General features: G+C 45.9%; 1 protein-coding gene across 1 annotated transcript in view; it reads left to right on the forward strand.

Annotated features, from left to right (window-relative positions):
- The first annotated feature begins 973 nt into the window (after positions 1-973).
- The window catches only part of LOC137915668 (MICOS complex subunit MIC60-like), a 47,405-nt gene continuing 25,663 nt past the window's right edge, over positions 974-22,715 (forward strand). Inside the window, exons 1-7 of the mRNA XM_068758814.1 lie at positions 974-1,103; positions 5,192-5,259; positions 5,327-5,516; positions 7,392-7,521; positions 11,519-11,686; positions 11,883-12,016; positions 12,638-12,753. Of these exons, the coding sequence (XP_068614915.1) occupies positions 1,062-1,103; positions 5,192-5,259; positions 5,327-5,516; positions 7,392-7,521; positions 11,519-11,686; positions 11,883-12,016; positions 12,638-12,753 (848 nt within the window). The 5' untranslated portion in view covers positions 974-1,061. The remainder of the gene's footprint in view (positions 1,104-5,191; positions 5,260-5,326; positions 5,517-7,391; positions 7,522-11,518; positions 11,687-11,882; positions 12,017-12,637; positions 12,754-22,715) is intronic.

A 22,715-nucleotide genomic window follows, 5' to 3' on the forward strand; every position in this document is an offset into this window, starting at 1 on the left:
TAGGCGAAGACACGCTCAAGACCCGCCCCCTCATTTAAATAACAGTTGTTTTCCGAATGAATATATTTATATGAATGAATGAATGAATATATTTATTAGATAGAATGTTAGAGTACAGGTACAGTCAAACAGTAGCATGTATTACAGTACAAGTACAGTCACACAGTAGCATGTATTACAGTACAAGTACAGTCAAACAGTAGCATGTATTACAGTACAAGTACAGTCACACAGTAGCATGTATTACAGTACAAGTACAGTCAAACAGTAGCATGTATTACAGTACAAGTACAGTCACACAGTAGCATGTATTACAGTACAAGTACAGTCAAACATCCTGTCTCAGAGGAGCATTTCTAAACGCCCTTGCGGTCTTGTTTCCGTTGAAAGTCCTTCCTGCACAGGAATAAATAAATACAAGAGCAGAGACCTTTTATTTATTGATTGATATTTAATTATATTTATTTTCGTATTTATTTCCACATATATTTTACATTCTCGAATCTTGTTTTTTATTTTTGTGTCTATATTAAAAGTGTTTCATTAGTTCCTGTATACGTTTGGGTTTGTTTCCCATTCATATTTATTTTTACTGACCGTTTTCCTGGATCGCTCCAGCCCCAGCAGACCTGCCGTAGCTCCAGAGAGATCTGCTCCTTTATCTTTGCACCTTTTTATATGAGCCATGATGCTGAAGACTGTCTGCTAAACAATCCAGAACCTCTTTTTTTTTTTTGCTCCTGTTCTTTGCGTTTATGTTGATTTGCATTCGTACCCGGTTATTTCTCCGCGTTGCCTGTTTTCTCTGACCGGATTCCTCCGGTTTTCGCGGCGCTGTTGCAGCTCTCAGAGCGCCGTGCTCAGGAAGAAGAACGTTTCAACTGTTCTCCTCCGCGCTGCGGCAGGTGGCGCTATAGCAACTAATCATGCAAGAGACGAAGAAGAAGGAAACATAAAAAAACGGAGAAGAAGAAGCAAACACTGCAGTGTCGGCGTGTTCGCTCTGCTGTGACTTGAAGGTGACATTTTTTCACAGGTTGGACATAAAGAGACCGGATACTATGTTGAGGGTTTGCCTGCGAGGAGCTGCTACTATGGCCCGGGTAAGCCCCGCGCCCGGCTGCTAGCTAGCCCTTCAGCTAGCCCTTCAGCTAGCCCTTCAGCTAGCCCTTCAGCTAGCCCCTCAGCTAGCCCTTCAGCTAGCCCTTCACTGCGCAACCATTCCGGTCTCGCCGTTTGTCGTCCGGTGACTCGGGGTTCGCCTCCCGGTTAGATTACTTGAGTCCAGCCGCATCTTAACGCGTTCTTCTGTCATTAACTCATTCAGTTCCAGCCGTTTCCCTCATTTTGACCAGTTTTTCCGGACCCGCAGAATATTGTGTCCTCTGGCTGGAGCTTCAACCTTCATCCGAGTCTCCTTAAGTTCTGAGGGTCCGGTGGAGAGTTCAGACACCTGAGTTCTGAGGGTCCGGTGGAGAGTTCAGACACCTGAGTTCTGAGGGTCCGGTGGAGAGTTCAGACACCTGAGTTCTGAGGGTCCGGTGGAGAGTTCAGACACCTGACTTCTGAGGGTCCAGTGGAGAGTTCAGACACCTGAGTTCTGAGGGTCCGGTAGAGAGTTCAGACACCTGACTTCTGAGGGTCCGGTGGAGAGTTCAGACACCTGAGTTCTGAGGGTCCGGTGGAGAGTTCAGACACCTGAGTTCTGAGGGTCCGGTGGAGAGTTCAGACACCTGAGTTCTGAGGGTCCGGTGGAGAGTTCGGACACCTGAGTTCTGAGGGTCCGGTAGAGAGTTCAGACACCTGACTTCTGAGGGTCCGGTGGAGAGTTCAGACACCTGACTTCTGAGGGTCCGGTGGAGAGTTCAGACACCTGAGTTCTGAGGGTCCGGTGGAGAGTTCAGACACCTGAGTTCTGAGGGTCCGGTGGAGAGTTCAGACACCTACACGCCTGACTTTATTTATTCTCTTCTTACCTTGTCTGCGTTCGCGCTCCGCAGTGACAACGTACACGACGCCAGTCACTGTTAGAGTTCTATGATCAATCAATCAATCAAATCTTTATTGCAGACACAATGGTCCAATTAAAAAGCACACAACATTTACAACATCGACAACGTTTACACAGTACGCACAGTACACACAGTACACACAGTAATCCTACAATAACATCAGGTACCAATGACACCAAATACCTGAGTTAAACTTCACAGCACTTAGGCTCGGCTGAGTCAGTGTTCTGATGATGTCATTCCCTGAGTCATGCAGCCGACATATACACCTGCATACAGGTGTGTACCTGCATACAGGTGTATAACACACCTGTATGCAGGTGTGTTATACACCTGTATGCAGGTGTGTAATACACCTGTATGCAGGTGCCTCAGCTGAGCATTAAGGGCGTTAACCCAGTCATTGTACGCCACCCTCAACTTCTGCATGCTGGCCTGTTTGTACTTGATCCACAAGGGGGCAGTATAGAGCGGCGTACAAAAGGCCCTGAAGAGGGTGACTTTGACCGCTTCAGAGCAAAAACTAAATTTCTTCTTTAGCATGTTAGCCTGCGCATACAGCATCCGCCGCTGGTCATTGATCATGTGATCATCATCTCCCAGCTGGTCATTGATCACGTGATCATCATCTCCCAGCTGCTCATTGATCATGTGATCATCATCTCCCAGCTGGTCATTGATCACGTGATCATCATCTCCCAGCTGCTCATTGATCATGTGATCATCATCGCCCAGCTGGTCATTGATCACGTGATCATCATCTCCCAGCTGGTCATTGATCATGTGATCATCATCTCCCAGCTGGTCATTGATCATGTGATCATCATCTCCCAGCTGGTCATTGATCATGTGATCATCATCTCCCAGCTGGTCATTGATCATGTGATCATCATCTCCCAGCTGGTCATTGATGATGTCATCATCATCTCCCAGCTGGTCATTGATCATGTGATCATCATCTCCCAGCTGGTCATTGATCACGTGATCATCATCTCCCAGCTGGTCATTGATCACGTGATCATCATCTCCCAGCTGGTCATTGATCATGTGATCATCATCTCCCAGCTGGTCATTGATCACGTGATCATCATCTCCCAGCTGGTCATTGATCATGTGATCATCATCTCCCAGCTGGTCATTGATCACGTGATCATCATCTCCCAGCTGCTCATTGATCATGTGATCATCATCGCCCAGCTGGTCATTGATCACGTGATCATCATCTCCCAGCTGGTCATTGATCATGTGATCATCATCTCCCAGCTGGTCATTGATCACGTGATCATCATCTCCCAGCTGGTCATTGATCACGTGATCATCATCTCCCAGCTGGTCATTGATCATGTGATCATCATCTCCCAGCTGGTCATTGATCACGTGATCATCATCTCCCAGCTGGTCATTGATCACGTGATCATCATCTCCCAGCTGGTCATTGATCATGTGATCATCATCTCCCAGCTGGTCATTGATCACGTGATCATCATCTCCCAGCTGGTCATTGATCACGTGATCATCATCTCCCAGCTGGTCATTGATCACGTGATCATCATCTCCCAGCTGCTCATTGATCATGTGATCATCATCGCCCAGCTGGTCATTGATCACGTGATCATCATCTCCCAGCTGGTCATTGATCATGTGATCATCATCTCCCAGCTGGTCATTGATCATGTGATCATCATCTCCCAGCTGGTCATTGATCACGTGATCATCATCTCCCAGCTGGTCATTGATCACGTGATCATCATCTCCCAGCTGGTCATTGATCACGTGATCATCATCTCCCAGCTGCTCATTGATCATGTGATCATCATCGCCCAGCTGGTCATTGATCACGTGATCATCATCTCCCAGCTGGTCATTGATCATGTGATCATCATCTCCCAGCTGGTCATTGATCACGTGATCATCATCTCCCAGCTGGTCATTGATCACGTGATCATCATCTCCCAGCTGGTCATTGATCATGTGATCATCATCTCCCAGCTGGTCATTGATCATGTGATCATCATCTCCCAGCTGGTCATTGATGATGTCATCATCATCTCCCAGCTGGTCATTGATCATGTGATCATCATCTCCCAGCTGGTCATTGATCACGTGATCATCATCTCCCAGCTGGTCATTGATCACGTGATCATCATCTCCCAGCTGGTCATTGATCATGTGATCATCATCTCCCAGCTGGTCATTGATCACGTGATCATCATCTCCCAGCTGGTCATTGATCATGTGATCATCATCTCCCAGCTGGTCATTGATCACGTGATCATCATCTCCCAGCTGGTCATTGATGACGTGATCATCATCTCCCAGCTGGTCATTGATGATGTCATCATCATCTCCCAGCTGGTCATTGATCACGTGATCATCATCTCCCAGCTGGTCATTGATCATGTGATCATCATCTCCCAGCTGGTCATTGATCACGTGATCATCATCTCCCAGCTGGTCATTGATGACGTGATCATCATCTCCCAGCTGGTCATTGATGATGTCATCATCATCTCCCAGCTGGTCATTGATCACGTGATCATCATCTCCCAGCTGGTCATTGATCACGTGATCATCATCAGTAAATGTATTTATTGATTTAAAAAGGATCCCCATTAGTTGATACCGTGGCATCAGCTAGTCTTCCTGGGGTCCGGGATTACATGTATCATAATGCAAATCATGAAAGCACTATGCTGTACATATACACAATACATATACACACTACATATCCACACTACATATCCATACAGAACATCATATCAATATACCTGAGCAGACTTTACATTCATGTAATCATCGTCAAAACGTCCCAAGAGAGCGTCCAGAAAACAGGACAAACATTTAATTGATCGTTACAGGACCATTGATCAGCTGTAAGTAATGCCTTCTTAAATTGTATTTGGATGAGGTTTTGTTGCTGCAGAGGGCAGCGGCTCCACTGAGTGACTGTCTTTGGACGTCACTGCATCTGATGACTCAGGAACAAGAATGTAACTGTTGATCAAATGGGTTCTAAAATGCTAGCTGTGCTAGCTTACTAGCAGGCCGCACTGGGCCTTGAGTGAGAGGATCATGCTGCAGCTCATTTATAGCCCGTTAGCTTAAAGGACGGGGTGAAGCGGAGACGTGTCGTTGCCTTGACGACATCAGCTACTCTCTCTGTCCTGCACTCGTTCCAGGTGAACTTCAGGAGAAGCCGCCGGTCGAACCTGCAGCCCAGCCGGAGCTACTCCTCTGGAGGGACCAGGTAAGCTGGCAGGAAGTCGCCCCGGTGGCGGCCGGATGCTGACGTCGGTTCCGTGTCTCCACCACAGGGCTGCTGCTAAAGTAGCTGCCACTGGTCTGGTGGCGGCGGCTGGTGGCGTTGGAGCTCTGATACTCTGTGCCCAGTGGGACCGCAAGTTTAGGACGGCTGTGGAGAACAACGTGCCGTACTCGGGCTGGCTGCTGGGCTGGGCTTTGGGACCCACTTCTCAAGATGATGTCCTCCCCAACCAGAGACAGGTCAGAGTGGCTACAGAGCATCTTGAGAAGAATTGCAAATGCTAGCGAGACTTTAGGTTGGACCGCTTCGATTCCCCTCTCCGTTCCTGATCTGGTCAATGCTCCTCCCCCAGTGCTGCGGGGATAACACATTTCACGACTCCTTTTTTATCATTTCGCTTTAACCTGCGCTTCATTCAAAAATTAAACCCTAAACTACACGTATCAAAGGATCTCTTTAATCTATGAAAGCAGGAACAAATGTATTCCAGAATTCTCCTAACACTCTCTCTACATTTGGAAATAGTTGGGACAGGGCCTTCAACCAACGACAAACGTTTCAGAAGTTACTAACCCTAACCCCACCCCCCACCAAAAAAGGGTAACAAATAATTTCACAGATAAAAATGTGCATCGTGCAAATACATGCTGATTACAACAGCCATCCATGTTCCTGTAGCTGAGACCATTCCAGGTGTTTCCAGGTGTTGCCAGAGCTTATCCTGGCTGAGTCTGTTGCACTGACTTCCAGGTGTGGGGGGGGGGGGGGGTCACTGCAGCGCGGGGCCACGCAGAGACGGACAGTCGCTATGGACAATTTTGCAGAAATCAGCTCATCTAAATGACGTGTTTTTGGGAGTGGGAGGAACCCGGAGAACCCGGAGAACCTGGAGAAAGCCCACGCGGTCACTGGGAGAACGCACAAACACTGCACAGATTCCAACCTGCTACCTCCTTGCTGTGAGGCGACAGTGCTGCCCACTACGCCACTGTCCCACCCTAGATTACAGTATGCACCAATTGGAGCGCAGGTGTGCCGCATTTCAGCGTCAAGAAATGACGATGCAAAAAGGAAGCAAAGAAAACTCCTTGATGCTTCTGGGAAACGACTAACTCGGGAATACCGGAACCTCAAACATGTAGAGGGGAACGATGGAACGCTTGAGAACTTTGTCCACATCAACGTGGGTGTAGTTTAGTGAGCTACGTTAGGTTAGCCGGTTTACCTGCACCTGCTGCTACACTGAACTGCATGTAGCTGATGGGTTGGGGTTCATAGTATTTCTTGTTGGTTTGCTGTGTCTCTGTGTAGTTTTTTTGAGGCGAGGTTTGTGATTGGAACGTGGAACTTCATTCCTCGGTCGCTCGGTTGTTGAAACCTGCCCCCCTCCTGGACACACATCCACCTTCCTCCTCCTCTTCATCATGTCCACCAGCTTTCTAGCTTTTCCTGTCATCGTCCCAACATTCAGAGTCTCTACTCTCAGTCCTGAACTCTTCATTCCCTCTTCTCTCAAAAACGGGTTTTATGTTCATCATATATTTTTATTTTCTGCCCACTAAGATTTAGGGTGCGTTCACACTGCGCAGTTTGCTCCCTTTAAAACGGACCAGAGTTCCTTTCCTCGGATAATCTGCTCCGTTTGGGCCAGTGGGAACGCGGCTCCGGACTCTGGAGAGGATCAAAAAAGTCCCCCTGAAAAGGAGGGTCTCGGTCCCTTTGGGCGGAGCAAAGGACGGAGCAACGTACGTAGTGACGCTACGCGGTGCGTCTCCGCGCACACGCACAATTGTGCGTGGTCTGATGAACATTAAACATCAAGCTGACATTTTCAGCACTATAAAAACAATAGATGATAATTCAGTCAATCAGAAGAACCTTTTATGTACGCACTTTAGAAAACACACACAAAATGACATTTACACCAAACTGTGGGCCCCTCTGACGAGGCATGCACATTGTGTCGGGGCGCAATGTGAGGGCTGATGCTCATCACTGCAGCACTGGGGAAATATATTCACGTTCTAAAATGGGTTTCAATCAGGCTGTGTTTTGGCCGTATGGGTACGTACGGGTATATATAAAATATCTTTTACGCTTTCTCTTTTCCTCAGGTGGAGTTAGTGCAGCCTCCCTCAATGCTAGAAAAACTGATGTCAAAACCCAAATCTGAAAAAGAAGCAGCGGATAATGCACCAAATGAGAAGGCCTCCATCGTGCCACAGCCGGCACACGGCATGGAAGGTAAGCTCCGCCTTGTTCTCCAGGTGCTGCATTGTGTAGGTGGAGCGAGCTGAGCGTCATTGGTAGCCCCTCTATAAATCTCTGACCTTTTGTCCGCCTGTCCGCTTGTGGGAGTTCGGTTTTACAGAATAATACAACCTGTGAGAAGCGTGTAACAACAAACTACACAATATATTACTGGAACAAAAACTATAAAAACAAAAGTGCTTTAGGGTGCTTTCCCACTGCACCAAGAGGACTCGGTTCCTTTGGGAGCAGATTCCTGCATTTATAATTCGCTGAAAGGTCTGCGTTCACACTGATTTCTTCATGGAACGAACTTTCTGAGCAGCGTCGCGTGGCTGAAAGGGCGCTCGTCGATTGGACACAGTAGAAGGGGAAGTCCCGCCCTCTCCCATGTTGTTTTTTTTTAGTGCGTAGTTACGGCTGCTGCTCATTCAAGGAGGGAATCTCATTTAGTTCTGGCCTAAATCCTAAATGTTACACAACGCTAGTCGTTTTTAACAAACACAAAGTCGCTGTGGATCCGTAACGTCTCCGGATCAGTTCAGAACAACGGAATGAGAAGCTATCGCTGCTGAACAGCTGATTCTCCGCTTAAAGCGCCGTGGAGCTGCTGGACAAAAGATTAAAGTATTATAACGCATATTTAGTTAATGAAATCTACACACAGCGGTACATATTTCACCACTTTTATTTTTTTTGGAGCAGCTGGAAGTACTCGCTGTACTTCCTCTTCCGGAGACGCACCGCGTAGCGTCACTACGTACGTTGCTCCGTCCTTTGCTCCGCCCAAAGGGACCGAGACCCTCCTTTTCAGGGGGACTTTTTTGATCCTCTCCAGAGTCTGGAGCCGCGTTCCCACTGGCCCAAACGGAGCGGCTTAGCCGAGGAAAGGAACTCTGGTCCGTTTTAAAGGGAGCAAACTGCGCAGTGTGAACGCACCCTAAATCTTAGTTGGGCAGAAAATAAAAATATATGATGAACATAAAACCCGTTTTTGAGAGAAGAGGGAATGAAGCGTTCAGGACTGAGAGTAGAGACTCTGAATGTTGGGACGATGACAGGAAAAGCTAGAGAGCTGGTGGACATGATGAAGAGGAGGAGGAAGGTGGACGTGTGTCCAGGAGACCAGGAGGAAAGGAAGCAAGGCTAGAAGCTGAGGAGCAGGATTCAAGTTGTTTATAACGGAGGAGAGGAAAGAGGAATGGAGGAGGAGTTATCTTGAAGGAGGAGTTGGTGCAGAGTGTTCTAGAGGAGAAGGAGAAGTTCTTACACTCCACAGGTAGGAGGTGAGTTAGAGGAGAAGGAGAAGTTCTTACGCTCCACAGGTAGGAGGTGAGTTAGAGGAGAAGGAGAAGTTCTTACGCTCCACAGGTAGGAGGTGAGTTAGAGGAGAAGGAGAAGTTCTTACGCTCCACAGGTAGGAGGTGAGTTAGAGGAGAAGGAGAAGTTCTTACGCTCCACAGGTAGGAGGTGAGTTAGAGGAGAAGGAGAAGTTCTTACGCTCCACAGGTAGGAGGTGAGTTAGAGGAGAAGGAGAAGTTCTTACGCTCCACAGGTAGGAGGTGAGTTAGAGGAGAAGGAGAAGTTCTTACGCTCCACAGGTAGGAGGTGAGTTAGAGGAGAAGGAGAAGTTCTTATGCTCCACAGGTAGGAGGTGAGTTAGAGGAGAAGGAGAAGTTCTTACGCTCCACAGGTAGGAGGTGAGTTAGAGGAGAAGGAGAAGTTCTTACGCTCCACAGGTAGGAGGTGAGTTAGAGGAGAAGGAGAAGTTCTTACGCTCCACAGGTAGGAGGTGAGTTAGAGGAGAAGGAGAAGTTCTTACGCTCCACAGGTAGGAGGTGAGTTAGAGGAGAAGGAGAAGTTCTTACGCTCCACAGGTAGGAGGTGAGTTAGAGGAGAAGGAGAAGTTCTTACGCTCCACAGGTAGGAGGTGAGTTAGAGGAGAAGGAGAAGTTCTTACGCTCCACAGGTAGGAGGTGAGTTAGAGGAGAAGGAGAAGTTCTTACGCTCCACAGGTAGGAGGTGAGTTGGAGGAGAAGGAGAAGTTCTGGACTGACTTAGATGAAGTGGTTCAGAGCATCCTAGCAGTGAGAGAGTTCTGATTGGAGCAGACCTCAATGGGCGTGTTGGTGAAGGAAATAGAGGAGATGAAGAAGTGATGGTAAGTTTGGTGTTCAGGACAGGAACCTGGAAGGACAGATGCTGGTGGACTTTACCAAAAGGAGGGACATGGCAGGAGTTAACAGTTATTTCCAGAAGAGACTAGAACATAGAGTGACCTACAAGAGTGGAGGGAGGAGCACCAGGTGGACATCTTGTGTAGACGGAGCAGTTTAAAGGAGGTCGGTGACCTTAAGGTCGTGGTAGGAGAGAGTGTAGCCAGCCAGCATAGGCTGGAGGTGAGGAAGAGGAAGAGGATGAAGGCAGAGCAGAAAACAAAGTGGTGGAGGCTGAAGAACGAAGAGGTGAGACAGACTCTGGGTGGACAAGAGAGGCTTCCAGAAGACTGGAATACAACAGCTCAGGATGGAACTTACAGGGAACAGGACTAGAGGACGACCCAGGAGAAGACACATGGACGTCCTGAGGGAGGACGATGCAAAGGACAGGGTGAAGTGGAGACGGTTGGTTTGCTGTGTTCCACGTGTCTCGTCTGTTGTCTCCTCCAGAGGCTTCAGCAGAGGCGTCTCGTATCATCGCAGCCATCAGTGACGTCCCGTCCGTCCCCGCTCCGTGTGATTCAGCAGCAGCTGTCAAAGGTGCATGTTGACCAGTCCACGGTCCAATCATAAGCTGCTGGGGTGTCATGTGACCCTGGGTTTAGACTGACAGGCAATGCTTCTGCTCATATTTTTACTTTTGTTCTTTACAAAGATATTATTTCAAGAGAACGTTTGTACCGTATTTTCCGCGCCATTAGGCGCACCTTCAATGAGGGGCCTATTTTAGGACTTTGTCCACATATAAGGCGCATGGAGTATAAACTACTGTCGTGGCTGCAGTTGCGTGATGCATCCACTAAGTGGAGGGAAGGGAATGTCAAAAAAACAGTCAGATAATTCAGACAGTCAAACTTTATTAATAAAATATAAACCAGCGTTCTGACAACTCTGTTCACTCCCAAAACAAGTGCATTCACAATACGGTACCGGTACCGGGAGCTCTTACCGGCGTTTGCACCGCCTTTCCAACTCCATTAGTCACAGTTCAAAGCTACATGCTGTTTTATCCCCCCCCCCCCAGGTAACAACATAACAATAACTCACCGTTGTTCAAACGTCAATGTCCATATTCACAACACATCCCAGCGTTGTTCAGTTGCAAACGCGTGAAAGAAACACGTAAAGCTCGCTTTGTCGGTTTGTTGCTCTTCAGCGGGCGAGTCGAACAGCTTTCCCTTTCCTCAACTCTCTCTCTCTCTCTCACTCACTCGCTCCCGGGGGAGGGGCGCACACCTCAGCCGGACACACACTCCGATCCCAACACAGACACACAAGACTACGGTGGCCGCCATTACCGTATTAACCGCATAAAAGGAACACGGTCAAGCTTTGAGAAAATGAGAGGCTTTTAGGTGCGCCTTATAGTGCGGAAAATACGGTACATTCGTTATCAGGAAATGTGTGGAAAAAGACATCAAATTCAAACCGGGAAAACAATATTGAGGAGAAGGCAATTTTAAAAATGGTGTAAATGGACCAAGCCGTGAGAACCTTTACTTCTCATCCAAAATGCTTCCCTAGTTCTGAGCGGCTGGCGGGCAGTTCCAGATGTTTGACCTTGTGGGAATGCTTGAGGTCGTCTAGTCATGAGTCTTTGAAATGAATTCAGCTTTGTTTCCTTCTGGATCGGATCAGTGGACGTTTGAACATTTCCGTTGCCTAAAGTTCGTTTAACACATAAAAGGTTCCGTGTAGAGCAAAAAGAAGAGAACTGGATCGGTTCTGAAACGTTCCGTGAAGCTGCTTGTGTGTGTTCTGCTTTGCTGCAGAGGAATGTGAAGGCTGCCACGACCTTGAGCATCATCCTGATGAAGAGCCGTGTCCAGCAGCAGGACCGCTGAAGGAACGTCCAGTAGAACGTCCAGTAGAACGTCCAGTAGAACAAGTAACGGCTATATTGGCTCAACGAGACCAGGAGGAACGAGACATCCTCGCATGTAGGCTGTCAACAACACAGTTTCATGTACAGTACAATTGTAGTTATACGGTAAAATACTACACCTGAGTCAAAAAAGTATCATTAAACTGTTATGCTTGAAATACTCAGAAGTATTCCGGTTGATTTCAGCCTTTACAGGATATTCATGGACACACCAACCACACTGAGCTTTCCTACTTCCTGTTTCCTGTCAGCTGTATCATCCAGCCTGGAGGACTCGTTGGCCGGCTCCGCCCAAGCCACGCTGCGGGCCATCGAGGCCCAGGGTGTGGCCTTGCAGGCCATCATGCAGCACACGCACAAGCTGAAGGAGGCAATGGCAGCAGAGGTACAGAGCGTGAGGGCGGAGCGTGAGGGCGGATCATGTGGGCGGAGCGAGGACAGACGGGTCTTTGTCCTAGATGCATGCGGCACACACACACAATGACAAACTAGAAAGACAATCAGAGATTGCAGACCCCGCCTCCAAAAGACTATTGGATCTTGTGAGACAGTAAACAGGGCTTCCGGATCAGAGGGGCCAAACCTGCTCTAGCTTGCTGCTCCGGAACGTACTACAAGACTCCTTCTGGACTCTTTTTCCCATCATGCCATTCGTTTCCCTCCCTCTTAAAGTGACAGTTTACAGCACAGGCACAATTCCAGATGTAAAAATAATTCTAGAATCTGGATCCAGATCCGGATCAACGCCATTCTCGGGGAGGACCGAGCCACGGACAGAACCTTGCTTGTGTAAAAATTTCAAGTCGATTGGGTTACTAGTTTTTGAGTTATGCGCTCGGACAGACAGACACACAAACAAACGGACCCAATTGCAATACCCTCGCCTCCTCTTCGACGAGGGTAACAAGCTGTAGGGGTTAGTACTGGCTATACGAATACTGCCTTGACTGTCATAGTAGGCAGCAGTACTGCGTTGCAATGGTGTGATGAGTTGTTTTAACTGTAGGTTCCTCCACTGGACAAATTGTCCCTGAGGAAGACTCTGGAGGAAGATCTGGAGGAAGCTCTGGAGGAAAGAGCTTCTGCAGTGACTGATGCTGGAGCGGCTCTGCTGAAGGCCCAGTAAGACCAGTCAAATACTCACGTACACAATGCAGTTATTGTTCAAATACTCACGTACACAACGCAGTTATTGTTCAAATACTCACGTACACAATGCAGTTATTGTTCAAATACTCACGTACACAACGCAGTTATTGTTCAAATACTCACGTACACAAGGCAGTTATTGTTCAAATACTCACGTACACCACGCAGTTGTTGTTCAAATACTCATGTACACAACGCAGTTGTTGTTCAAATACTGACGTACACAACGCAGTTTTGTTCAAATAATCGCGTGCGCAACGCAGTGTTCAAATAATCGCGTACGCAACGAAGTTTTGTTCAAATAATCGCGTGCGCAACGCAGTGTTCAAATAATCGCGTGCGCAACGCAGTGTTCAAATAATCGCGTACGCAACGCAGTTGTTGTTGTTCAAATAATTGCATGCGCAATGCAGTTGTTGTTCAAATAATCGCATGCGCAACGCAGTTGTTGTTCAAATAATCGCGTCCGCAACGCAGTTGTTGTTCAAATAATCGCGTCTGCAACGCAGTTGTTGTTCAAATAATCGCGTCCGCAACGCAGTTGTTGTTCAAATAATCGCGTACGCAACGCAGTTTTGTTCAAATAATCACGTACGCAATGCAGTGTTGTTCAAATAATCGCGGACGCAATGCAGTTTTGTTCAAATAATTGCGTACGCAGTGTTGTTCAAATAATCGCGTACGCAATGCAGTGTTGTTCAAATAATCGCGGACGCAATGCAGTTGTTGTTCAAATAATCGCGTACGCAACGCAGTTGTTGTTCAAATAATCGCGTACGCAACGCAGTTGTTCAAATAATCGCGTACGTAACGCAGTTGTTGTTCAAATAATCGCGTACGCAACGCAGTTGTTCAAATACTCATGTACGCAACGCAGTTGTTGTTCAAATAATCGCGTACGCAACGCAGTTGTTGTTCAAATAATCGAGTACGCAACGCAGTTGTTGTTCAAATACTCACGTACACAACGCAGTTATTGTTCAAATACTCACGTACACAACGCAGTTATTGTTCAAATACTCACGTACACAACGCAGTTATTGTTCAAATACTCACGTACACAACGCAGTTATTGTTCAAATACTCACGTACACAACGCAGTTATTGTTCAAATACTCACGTACACAACGCAGTTATTGTTCAAATACTCACGTACACAATGCAGTTATTGTTCAAATACTCACGTACACAAGGCAGTTATTGTTCAAATACTCACGTACACCACGCAGTTGTTGTTCAAATACTCATGTACACAACGCAGTTGTTGTTCAAATACTGACGTACACAACGCAGTTTTGTTCAAATAATCGCGTGCGCAACGCAGTGTTCAAATAATCGCGTACGCAACGAAGTTTTGTTCAAATAATCGCGTGCGCAACGCAGTGTTCAAATAATCGCGTGCGCAACGCAGTGTTCAAATAATCGCGTGCGCAACGCAGTGTTCAAATAATCGCGTACGCAACGCAGTTGTTGTTGTTCAAATAATTGCATGCGCAATGCAGTTGTTGTTCAAATAATCGCATGCGCAACGCAGTTGTTGTTCAAATAATCGCGTCCGCAACGCAGTTGTTGTTCAAATAATCGCGTCTGCAACGCAGTTGTTGTTCAAATAATCGCGTCCGCAACGCAGTTGTTGTTCAAATAATCGCGTACGCAACGCAGTTTTGTTCAAATAATCACGTACGCAATGCAGTGTTGTTCAAATAATCGCGGACGCAATGCAGTTTTGTTCAAATAATCGCGTACGCAGTGTTGTTCAAATAATCACGTACGCAATGCAGTGTTGTTCAAATAATCGCGGACGCAATGCAGTTGTTGTTCAAATAATCGCGTACGCAACGCAGTTGTTGTTCAAATAATCGCGTACGCAACGCAGTTGTTCAAATAATCGCGTACGTAACGCAGTTGTTGTTCAAATAATCGCGTACGCAACGCAGTTGTTCAAATACTCATGTACACAACGCAGTTGTTGTTCAAATAATCGCGTACGCAACGCAGTTGTTGTTCAAATAATCGAGTACGCAACGCAGTTGTTGTTCAAATAATCGAGTACGCAACGCAGTTGTTGTTCAAATAATCGCTTACACAACGCAGTTGTTGTTCAAATAATCGCGCACGCAACGCAGTTGTTCAAATAATAGCGTACGCAACGCAGTTGTTCAAATAATTGCGTACGCAACGCAGTTGTTCAAATAATCACGTACGCAACGCAGTGTTGTTCAAATAATCGCGGACGCAATGCAGTTTTGTTCAAATAATCGCGTACGCAGTGTTGTTCAAATAATCACGTACGCAATGCAGTGTTGTTCAAATAATCGCGGACGCAATGCAGTTGTTGTTCAAATAATCGCGTACGCAACGCAGTTGTTGTTCAAATAATTGCGCACGCAACGCAGTTGTTGTTCAAATAATCGCGCACGCAACGCAGTTGTTGTTCAAATAATCGCGCACGCAACGCAGTTGTTCAAATAATAGCGTACGCAACGCAGTTGTTCAAATAATCGCGTACGCAACGCAGTTGTTCAAATAATTGCGTACGCAACGCAGTTGTTCAAATAATCGCGTACGCAACGCAGTTGTTGTTCAAATAATCGCGTACGCAACGCAGTTGTTCAAATAATCGCGTACGTAACGCAGTTGTTGTTCAAATAATCGCGTACGCAACGCAGTTGTTGTTCAAAAACTCGCATGCGCAACGCAGTTGTTGTTCAAATACTCACGTACGCAACGCAGTTATTGTTCAAATAATCGCGTGCGCAACGCAGTTGTTGTTCAAATAATTGCGTGCGCAACACAGTGTTGTTCAAATGATCGCGGACGCAATGCAGTTTTGTTCAAATAATCGCCTACGCAGTGTTGTTCAAATAATCACGTACGCAATGCAGTGTTGTTCAAATAATCACGTACGCAACGCAGTGTTGTTCAAATAATCGCGCACGCAACGCAGTTGTTGTTCGAATAATCGCGCACGCAACGCAGTTCAAATAATAGCGTACGCAACGCAGTTGTTCAAATAATCGCGTACGCAACGCAGTTGTTCAAATAATCGCGTACGCAACGCAGTTGTTCAAATAATCGCGTACGCAACGCAGTTGTTGTTCAAATAATCGCGTACGCAACGCAGTTGTTCAAATAATTGCGTACGTAACGCAGTTGTTGTTCAAATAATCGCGTACGCAACGCAGTTGTTCAAAAACTCGCGTGCGCAACGCAGTTGTTGTTCAAATACTCACGTACGCAACGCAGTTATTGTTCAAATAATCGCGTGCGCAACGCAGTTGTTGTTCAAATAATCGCGTGCGCAACACAGTGTTGTTCAAATGATCGCGGACGCAATGCAGTTTTGTTCAAATAATCGCGTACGCAGCGTTGTTCAAATAATCACGTACGCAATGCAGTGTTGTTCAAATAATCACATACGCAACGCAGTGTTGTTCAAATAATCGCGGACGCAATGCAGTTTTGTTCAAATAATCGCGTACGCAGTGTTGTTCAAATAATCACGTACGCAATGCAGTGTTCAAATAATCGCGGACGCAATGCAGTTGTTGTTCAAATAATTGCGTATGCAACGCAGTTGTTCAAATAATCGCGTACGCCACGCAGTTGTTGTTCAAATAATCGCGTACGCAACGCAGTTGTTGTTCAAATAATCGCGCACGCAACGCAGTTGTTGTTCAAATAATCGCGCACGCAACGCAGTTGTTGTTCAAATAATCGCGCACGCAACGCAGTTGTTCAAATAATAGCGTACGCAACGCAGTTGTTCAAATAATCGCGTACGCAACGCAGTTGTTCAAATACTCACGTACACAACGCAGTTGTTATTCAAATACTCACGTACACAACGCAGTTGTTGTTCAAATACTCACGTACGCAACGCAGTTGTTGTTCAAATACTCACGTACGCAACGCAGTTGTTGTTCAAATACTCACATACGCAACGCAGTTGTTGTTCAAATAATCGCGTGCGCAACACAGTGTTGTTCAAATGATCGCGTACGCAACGCAGTGTTTTTCAAATAATCGCGTGCGCAACGCAGTGTTCAAATAATCGCGTACGCAACGCAGTTTTGTTCAAATAATCGCGTGCGCAACGCAGTGTTCAAATAATCGCGTACGCAACGCAGTGTTCAAATAATCGCATACGCAACGCAGTTTTGTTCAAATAATCGCGCGCGCAACGCAGTTGTTGTTCAAATAATCGCGTGCGCAACACAGTGTTGTTCAAATGATCGCGTACGCAACGCAGTGTTTTTCAAATAATCGCGTGCGCAACGCAGTGTTCAAATAATCGCGTACGCAACGCAGTTTTGTTCAAATAATCGCGTGCGCAACGCAGTGTTCAAATAATCGCGTACGCAACGCAGTGTTCAAATAATCGCATACGCAACGCAGTTTTGTTCAAATAATCGCGCGCGCAACGCAGTTGTTGTTGTTCAAATAATCGCGTGCGCAACGCAGTTGTTCAAATAATCGCGTCCGCAACGCAGTTGTTGTTCAAACAATCGCGTATGCAACGCAGTTGTTCAAATAATCGCGTACGCAACGCAGTTTTGTTCAAATAATCACGTACGCAACGCAGTGTTGATCAAATAATCGCGGACGCAATGCAGTTTTGTTCAAATAATCACGTACGCAGTATTGTTAAAATAATCACGTACGCAACGCAGTGTTGTTCAAATAATCGCGGACGCAATGCAGTTGTTGTTCAAATAATCGCGTACGCAACGCAGTTGTTGTTCAAATAATCGCTTACGCAACGCAGTTGTTGTTCAAATAATCGCTTACGCAATGCAGTTGTTGTTCAAATAATCGCGCATGCAACGCAGTTGTTCAAATAATCGCGTACGCAACGCAGTTCAAATAATCGCGTACGCAACGCAGTTGTTGTTCAAATAATCGCGTGCGCAACGCAGTGTTCAAATAATCGCGTTCGCAACGCAGTTTTGTTCAAATAATCGCGTACGCAACGCAGTTGTTCAAATAATCGCGTACGTAACGCAGTTGTTGTTCAAATAATCGCGTACGCAACGCAGTTGTTCAAATACTCATGTACACAACGCAGTTGTTGTTCAAATAATCGCGTACGCAACGCAGTTGTTGTTCAAATAATCGAGTACGCAACGCAGTTGTTGTTCAAATACTCACGTACACAACGCAGTTATTGTTCAAATACTCACGTACACAACGCAGTTATTGTTCAAATACTCACGTACACAACGCAGTTATTGTTCAAATACTCACGTACACAACGCAGTTATTGTTCAAATACTCACGTACACAACGCAGTTATTGTTCAAATACTCACGTACACAACGCAGTTATTGTTCAAATACTCACGTACACAATGCAGTTATTGTTCAAATACTCACGTACACAAGGCAGTTATTGTTCAAATACTCACGTACACCACGCAGTTGTTGTTCAAATACTCATGTACACAACGCAGTTGTTGTTCAAATACTGACGTACACAACGCAGTTTTGTTCAAATAATCGCGTGCGCAACGCAGTGTTCAAATAATCGCGTACGCAACGAAGTTTTGTTCAAATAATCGCGTGCGCAACGCAGTGTTCAAATAATCGCGTGCGCAACGCAGTGTTCAAATAATCGCGTACGCAACACAGTTGTTGTTGTTCAAATAATTGCATGCGCAATGCAGTTGTTGTTCAAATAATCGCATGCGCAACGCAGTTGTTGTTCAAATAATCGCGTCCGCAACGCAGTTGTTGTTCAAATAATCGCGTCTGCAACGCAGTTGTTGTTCAAATAATCGCGTCCGCAACGCAGTTGTTGTTCAAATAATCGCGTACGCAACGCAGTTTTGTTCAAATAATCACGTACGCAATGCAGTGTTGTTCAAATAATCGCGGACGCAATGCAGTTTTGTTCAAATAATCGCGTACGCAGTGTTGTTCAAATAATCACGTACGCAATGCAGTGTTGTTCAAATAATCGCGGACGCAATGCAGTTGTTGTTCAAATAATCGCGTACGCAACGCAGTTGTTGTTCAAATAATCGCGTACGCAACGCAGTTGTTCAAATAATCGCGTACGTAACGCAGTTGTTGTTCAAATAATCGCGTACGCAACGCAGTTGTTCAAATACTCATGTACACAACGCAGTTGTTGTTCAAATAATCGCGTACGCAACGCAGTTGTTGTTCAAATAATCGAGTACGCAACGCAGTTGGTGTTCAAATAATCGCTTACACAACGCAGTTGTTGTTCAAATAATCGCGCACGCAACGCAGTTGTTCAAATAATAGCGTACGCAACGCAGTTGTTCAAATAATTGCGTACGCAACGCAGTTGTTCAAATAATCACGTACGCAACGCAGTGTTGTTCAAATAATCGCGGACGCAATGCAGTTTTGTTCAAATAATCGCGTACGCAGTGTTGTTCAAATAATCACGTACGCAATGCAGTGTTGTTCAAATAATCGCGGACGCAATGCAGTTGTTGTTCAAATAATCGCGTACGCAACGCAGTTGTTGTTCAAATAATTGCGCACGCAACGCAGTTGTTGTTCAAATAATCGCGCACGCAACGCAGTTGTTGTTCAAATAATCGCGCACGCAACGCAGTTCAAATAATAGCGTACGCAACGCAGTTGTTCAAATAATCGCGTACGCAACGCAGTTGTTCAAATAATCGCGTACGCAACGCAGTTGTTCAAATAATCGCGTACGCGACGCAGTTGTTGTTCAAATAATCGCGTACGCAACGCAGTTGTTGTTCAAATAATCGCATACGTAACGCAGTTGTTGTTCAAATAATCGCGTACGCAACGCAGTTGTTGTTCAAAAACTCGCATGCGCAACGCAGTTGTTGTTCAAATACTCACGTACGCAACGCAGTTATTGTTCAAATAATCGCGTGCGCAACGCAGTTGTTGTTCAAATAATTGCGTGCGCAACACAGTGTTGTTCAAATGATCGCGGACGCAATGCAGTTTTGTTCAAATAATCGCGTACGCAGTGTTGTTCAAATAATCACGTACGCAATGCAGTGTTGTTCAAATAATCACGTACGCAACGCAGTGTTGTTCAAATAATCGCGCACGCAACGCAGTTGTTGTTCGAATAATCGCGCACGCAACGCAGTTGTTCAAATAATAGCGTACGCAACGCAGTTGTTCAAATAATCGCGTACGCAACGCAGTTGTTCAAATAATCGCGTACGCAACGCAGTTGTTCAAATAATCGCGTACGCAACGCAGTTGTTCAAATAATCGCGTACGCGACGCAGTTGTTGTTCAAATAATCGCGTACGCAACGCAGTTGTTGTTCAAATAATCGCATACGTAACGCAGTTGTTGTTCAAATAATCGCGTACGCAACGCAGTTGTTGTTCAAAAACTCGCATGCGCAACGCAGTTGTTGTTCAAATACTCACGTACGCAACGCAGTTATTGTTCAAATAATCGCGTGCGCAACGCAGTTGTTGTTCAAATAATTGCGTGCGCAACACAGTGTTGTTCAAATGATCGCGGACGCAATGCAGTTTTGTTCAAATAATCGCGTACGCAGTGTTGTTCAAATAATCACGTACGCAATGCAGTGTTGTTCAAATAATCACGTACGCAACGCAGTGTTGTTCAAATAATCGCGCACGCAACGCAGTTGTTGTTCGAATAATCGCGCACGCAACGCAGTTGTTCAAATAATAGCGTACGCAACGCAGTTGTTCAAATAATCGCGTACGCAACGCAGTTGTTCAAATAATCGCGTACGCAACGCAGTTGTTCAAATAATCGCGTACGCAACGCAGTTGTTGTTCAAATAATCGCGTACGCAACGCAGTTGTTCAAATAATCGCGTACGTAACGCAGTTGTTGTTCAAATAATCGCGTACGCAACGCAGTTGTTGTTCAAAAACTCGCGTGCGCAACGCAGTTGTTGTTCAAATACTCACGTACGCAACGCAGTTATTGTTCAAATAATTGCGTGCGCAACGCAGTTGTTGTTCAAATAATCGCGTGCGCAACACAGTGTTGTTCAAATGATCGCGGACGCAATGCAGTTTTGTTCAAATAATCGCGTACGCAGTGTTGTTCAAATAATCACGTACGCAATGCAGTGTTGTTCAAATAATCACATACGCAACGCAGTGTTGTTCAAATAATCGCGGACGCAATGCAGTTTTGTTCAAATAATCGCGTACGCAGTGTTGTTCAAATAATCACGTACGCAATGCAGTGTTCAAATAATCGCGGACGCAATGCAGTTGTTGTTCAAATAATTGCGTATGCAACGCAGTTGTTCAAATAATCGCGTACGCAACGCAGTTGTTGTTCAAATAATCGCGTACGCAACGCAGTTGTTGTTCAAATAATCGCGCACGCAACGCAGTTGTTGTTCAAATAATCGCGCACGCAACGCAGTTGTTGTTCAAATAATCGCGCACGCAACGCAGTTGTTCAAATAATAGCGTACGCAACGCAGTTGTTCAAATAATCGCGTACGCAACGCAGTTGTTCAAATAATCGCGTACGCAACGCAGTTGTTCAAATACTCACGTACACAACGCAGTTGTTGTTCAAATACTCACGTACACAACGCAGTTGTTGTTCAAATACTCACGTACGCAACGCAGTTGTTCAAATACTCACGTACGCAACGCAGTTGTTGTTCAAATACTCACATACGCAACGCAGTTGTTCAAATAATCGCGTGCGCAACACAGTGTTGTTCAAATGATCGCGTACGCAACGCAGTGTTTTTCAAATAATCGCGTGCGCAACGCAGTGTTCAAATAATCGCGTACGCAACGCAGTTTTGTTCAAATAATCGCATGCGCAACGCAGTGTTCAAATAATCGCGTACGCAACGCAGTGTTCAAATAATCGCATACGCAACGCAGTTTTGTTCAAATAATCGCGCGCGCAACGCAGTTGTTGTTCAAATAATCGCGTGCGCAACACAGTGTTGTTCAAATGATCGCGTGCGCAACGCAGTGTTTTTCAAATAATCGCGTGCGCAACGCAGTGTTCAAATAATCGCGTACGCAACGCAGTTTTGTTCAAATAATCGCGTGCGCAACGCAGTGTTCAAATAATCGCGTACGCAACGCAGTGTTCAAATAATCGCATACGCAACGCAGTTTTGTTCAAATAATCGCGCGCGCAACGCAGTTGTTGTTGTTCAAATAATCGCGTGCGCAACGCAGTTGTTGTTCAAATAATCGCGTACGCAACGCAGTTGTTGTTCAAACAATCGCGTACGCAACGCAGTTGTTCAAATAATCGCGTACGCAACGCAGTTTTGTTCAAATAATCGCGTACGCAACGCAGTTTTGTTCAAATAATCACGTACGCAACGCAGTGTTGATCAAATAATCGCGGACGCAATGCAGTTTTGTTCAAATAATCACGTACGCAGTATTGTTAAAATAATCACGTACGCAACGCAGTGTTGTTCAAATAATCGCGGACGCAATGCAGTTGTTGTTCAAATAATCGCGTACGCAACGCAGTTGTTGTTCAAATAATCGCTTACGCAACGCAGTTGTTGTTCAAATAATCGCTTACGCAATGCAGTTGTTCAAATAATCGCGCATGCAACGCAGTTCAAATAATCGCGTACGCAACGCAGTTCAAATAATCGCGTACGCAACGCAGTTGTTGTTCAAATAATCGCGTGCGCAACGCAGTGTTCAAATAATCGCGTTCGCAACGCAGTTTTGTTCAAATAATCGCGTACGCAACGCAGTTGTTCAAATAATCGCGTACGTAACGCAGTTGTTCAAATAATCGCGTACGCAACGCAGTTGTTCAAATACTCATGTACACAACGCAGTTGTTGTTCAAATAATCGCGTACGCAACGCAGTTGTTGTTCAAATAATCGAGTACGCAACGCAGTTGTTGTTCAAATACTCACGTACACAACGCAGTTATTGTTCAAATACTCACGTACACAACGCAGTTA

The sequence above is a fragment of the Brachionichthys hirsutus genome, unplaced genomic scaffold (genome assembly GCF_040956055.1).
Source record: "Brachionichthys hirsutus isolate HB-005 unplaced genomic scaffold, CSIRO-AGI_Bhir_v1 contig_1483, whole genome shotgun sequence".
Taxonomy (NCBI): Eukaryota; Metazoa; Chordata; class Actinopteri; order Lophiiformes; family Brachionichthyidae; genus Brachionichthys; species Brachionichthys hirsutus.